We start from the raw sequence: 3,749 nt of genomic DNA on the forward strand, positions 1-3,749 counted from the left end.
GTGAATATATTGTTTGAAAATTCAAGATATAAAAATATATTATCAAAAATTTTTATATTTTTAAATACAATAGGGTGGAAATATAGTACGATGAGATAGCAATGATATATTTTATAATGGGAGGTAATCTGAAGATAAGTAGCAAATTTTATGCGATTTTGATTGGGAGTTAGAGGGTGTGAGTACTATAGCATGTAATAGTATCTCACACCCTCCAATTCTTCCTATGGCGCCGAAAAATTTTTGGTGAAATGCGACGACATTTCACCAAAAATTTTCGGCGCCATATAGAGAACTATAGTCTGCGAGGTACTGATTCTATCTATGTACCTCGCAGACCATAGTTCTCAGCCAAAATGGCTAATAATTTGAGAGTCTATATGATAATGTAAAAGTTAAAACATTCAAGTATTTAAGTATTTCTTTAAAATATTAAGTTTTTTATTTTTCCAATAAAATTCTAATATCACATATTTTTATTTAACGATTAATTTTATTTATATTTTTATAGTTTTTTAAGAAAAAATATTGTTAGGGTTTTATGGATTTTCAATTAATATACAAGATAATTCATGAATGTATATATTTCCAAGTTTTTAAGGATGAAACACTTTACATTTGTAAACTGTCAAAAATGAAGTCACGCTATTTTTCATGCATTACACACAAATGCAAATTTAACGCCCCCAAACGTTAAACCTGGTCCGGCACCAGATGATATTACTCCTGAAAATTTGCAATATGTTCTCCAAAAATTTCAGGAATATAAGTGCGGAATCCAAAAGATGTTTTGGCGTTTAAACATGGATCAAAATGTTTATTCAGTTTCCTACAATAAACTCAGAAGAATTTACAGTATTTTGGAGATCAAAGAACCAAAAAGTGACATGCCCCCTCAAAAATATTATACGCTATATGAAGCAACAAAACCTGATACCATATGGCATGTAGATGTTCATTTTTTATACGGTTCACAGAGGTTACCTGTTTATGGTATAATAGACGATAAATCTCGGTTTTTGTTGGTTTTAAAAATTTTGCCAAATAAATCTTCCGAATCTACAACAAGAGTTGCCGAAGAAACGATTGGCTTATATCAAAAGCCATTTTGTTTCTGGTCCGACAACGGGGGAGAGAATATGGGCCAATTTTATAATTGGCTCATGCGAAACAACATTCAAATCCGCCACACTCTCCCCCATATGCCGCGCCAGAGCGGCAAGATTGAAAGGCTCTGGCCGTCTCTTGAAAGAAATGTCGGCCGGTCTTCAAATGCAAAACAAATTCAAGAATTTCTTGATAAATTCAGGAAAAATTACAACTCAGTACCACATAAAACCCTTCCCAAAAAGGGTTTTCGCCCCATGACTCCAGAAGAGTGTTACAATGAGACACCACATTGGAAACAGGGTGAAACGCCATTTTGGAGAGTTATGATTGATGGACACTTCGAAATCAAAGAAATACCGAACCATTGAATACACAATTACGAATAAACGCTTAATTTTTATAAAAATTTTATTACATTTTTCCTGAATTTTTAAATTGTACAATAAAGATGGAAGGCTTTGGGGTACATATTAATATAATATACCTCAAAGCCTTCCATCTCCACTACAAATGGGAGAAACTTTGTCCGAATAGTTTAACATTCGGACAAAGTTTCTCCCATTTAAAGAAAGAATTGTTCCTTATGAGGTATATATTCATACTGTATACCTCATAAGGAACAATTCCCTCCATAAAACGAGAAAACTTGTTCGCAATTGTTTATCATTTCGAACAAGTTTTCTCGTTTTTAATAACAAACTAAAGGCTATGAGGCACTGATTATATATTAGTGCCTCACAGCCTTTAGTTTCTAATAGATAGCTGGGGAACTTTCTCCAAATGATAAGTTATTCAGAGAAAGTTTCCCAGCTATCAAGAGGGAATTGTTCCTTATGAGGTATATAGTTATGATGTATACCTCATAAGGAACAATTCCCTCATTAAAATCGTAGATATTTTTTACTTATTACTCATGCTTTCAAAATCACAATCCTCTGAAAAGTTATTTTTTATTAAGAATTTAGAATTTTGATAAATACCTTTTTTCAATTTGATATAATACTTATATATTTTCAAAAAGACATTTTGAAAAGATATCTCAAAAGTTCTCTGAAAACCTATTTTTGATTAATTTTGAGAAATATCCGTATTAAATTAATCAATAAATTCATTCAACACTACTTTAATTTTTAAATTCAAAAAATTATATGTGCTTCTTAAAATGTCTCACAAAAATTTTATTATAAAATTATATACAATATTAAAAATCCCACAACATTTTTTTACTTTACATAATCGTACTTCCTCGACGATTAATTTCCCCTCAATTCCTATCATTGACCGAACTTTGCATGGAACAATATGATTTATACATATGAAAAATAATATATAAAAATATAATTTTGAGATAATTATGTAAATAATATTTTAAATATTTGAATTTGAGGTATAATTTTATAGTAAAATATATTATAAAGAGTATTTATATAAATATTGTAAAATAATATAAGTAATAAAAATTGAGACCCCTCCCTGTTTTTGATGTTTTGTCACTTTTTCGGTAATTCTTATTGTTTCAATTACTTTTAACATTTGTGTTTGCAGTATATATTTCTTCCATGAAATTTTTACCATTAACTTGAAGACCATCAGGAAAGTTAGGAGATAATGTTTCAATAATATCTTCACCATTAATTTCATATGTATCTTTTTTTTCCTTTAATGTTTTGAATTTTTAAATCATTAATTTTAATAGCTGATGGGAAATATACTGGTTTAGCATCTTCAGGTCTATTTTGATCAGCATAGTTTCTAATAATTCATCATAAACTTTATCAAACTCGTTTGACATTCTGTTTAAAAAAAATTAAAAAGATTTAAATTTTTTCTAAAACTTTTGATAATGTTTGATTTAGTTCATCTACTTTTGTTTCTAAACTATTAATTCTTACTTTCGTTGATTTGATTTGACTTTCTAAATCTTTACCTTTTAATTTGATACCTGAAGAGAATGAAACAGGTGCTGGTACTTTATTTTTATAATAACCAACAATTTCTCTGACATAAGATATTCTTTGAGCTAAGAATTCATAACAAAAAATAATTGAAATTTCATTGAGTTAAGGTGTTGTACTTGTACCAAGATATGATTGAAATAACGAATTCTTTTGTGAGCGCATCAATGGAATTTTCTGGTTTGAACTTTGTAATTGTTTCATGTGTTTCCTTTTCAATGATACGTTGAAGGTTTCCCAGATACATTGTTGAGAGTTCATTAAATGTTCCCTGAAGATCAATACCTATAAGCTTATAATTGTACTTCTGGTAACTAGTTGTAAGAAATGTCTAATGATTGGAACCATGGCATCAGCTGAGTATCCTTTGGCAATGTGAATGGCTTGGAGATCATACTGTATACTTTGTTTCTTACCGAAATGGACAACTAAAAAGTGACAGTTATGGCAGGAAAATTCGCCAAAAAACTTTAACCTTAAACTTAGAAATCTAGAGATTTATTAAAAATCTATTAAAGGAATAAATGTTATATAATTTTAATATATTAAAAATAATTATTTAAATATATAATTATATAAAAAACATTTTTATGCAATAAGAAACAATTTAGTTTTATATATCAAATAAAGGGTAAGTGGTATACATTATAAATATATACCTCTTACCTTTCCACTCCCTCTCTG

General features: G+C 28.9%; 1 protein-coding gene across 1 annotated transcript, besides 3 other annotated features; it reads left to right on the forward strand.

Annotated features, from left to right (window-relative positions):
• Positions 1-1,163: 1,163 nt before the first annotated feature.
• Positions 1,164-1,442, forward strand: TVAGG3_0107380 (uncharacterized protein; the record flags this gene model as incomplete). The annotated part of the gene is made up of 1 exon (XM_051223015.1): positions 1,164-1,442. A coding segment is annotated over one exon (279 nt), but the record flags the coding sequence as incomplete, so codon positions are not given.
• A 968-nt stretch (positions 1,443-2,410) lies between these two features.
• Positions 2,411-2,628: a mobile genetic element.
• Positions 2,601-2,628: a terminal%2Cinverted (terminal inverted repeat of MuDR-2/MuDR-2B_TvMULE3 transposon ID:TVAGG3_0107390).
• A 1,059-nt stretch (positions 2,629-3,687) lies between these two features.
• Positions 3,688-3,749: part of a mobile genetic element that runs on past the window's edge.

The sequence above is a fragment of the Trichomonas vaginalis genome, chromosome IV, assembly GCF_026262505.1.
Source record: "Trichomonas vaginalis G3 chromosome IV, whole genome shotgun sequence".
Lineage (NCBI taxonomy): Eukaryota > Parabasalia > Trichomonadida > Trichomonadidae > Trichomonas > Trichomonas vaginalis.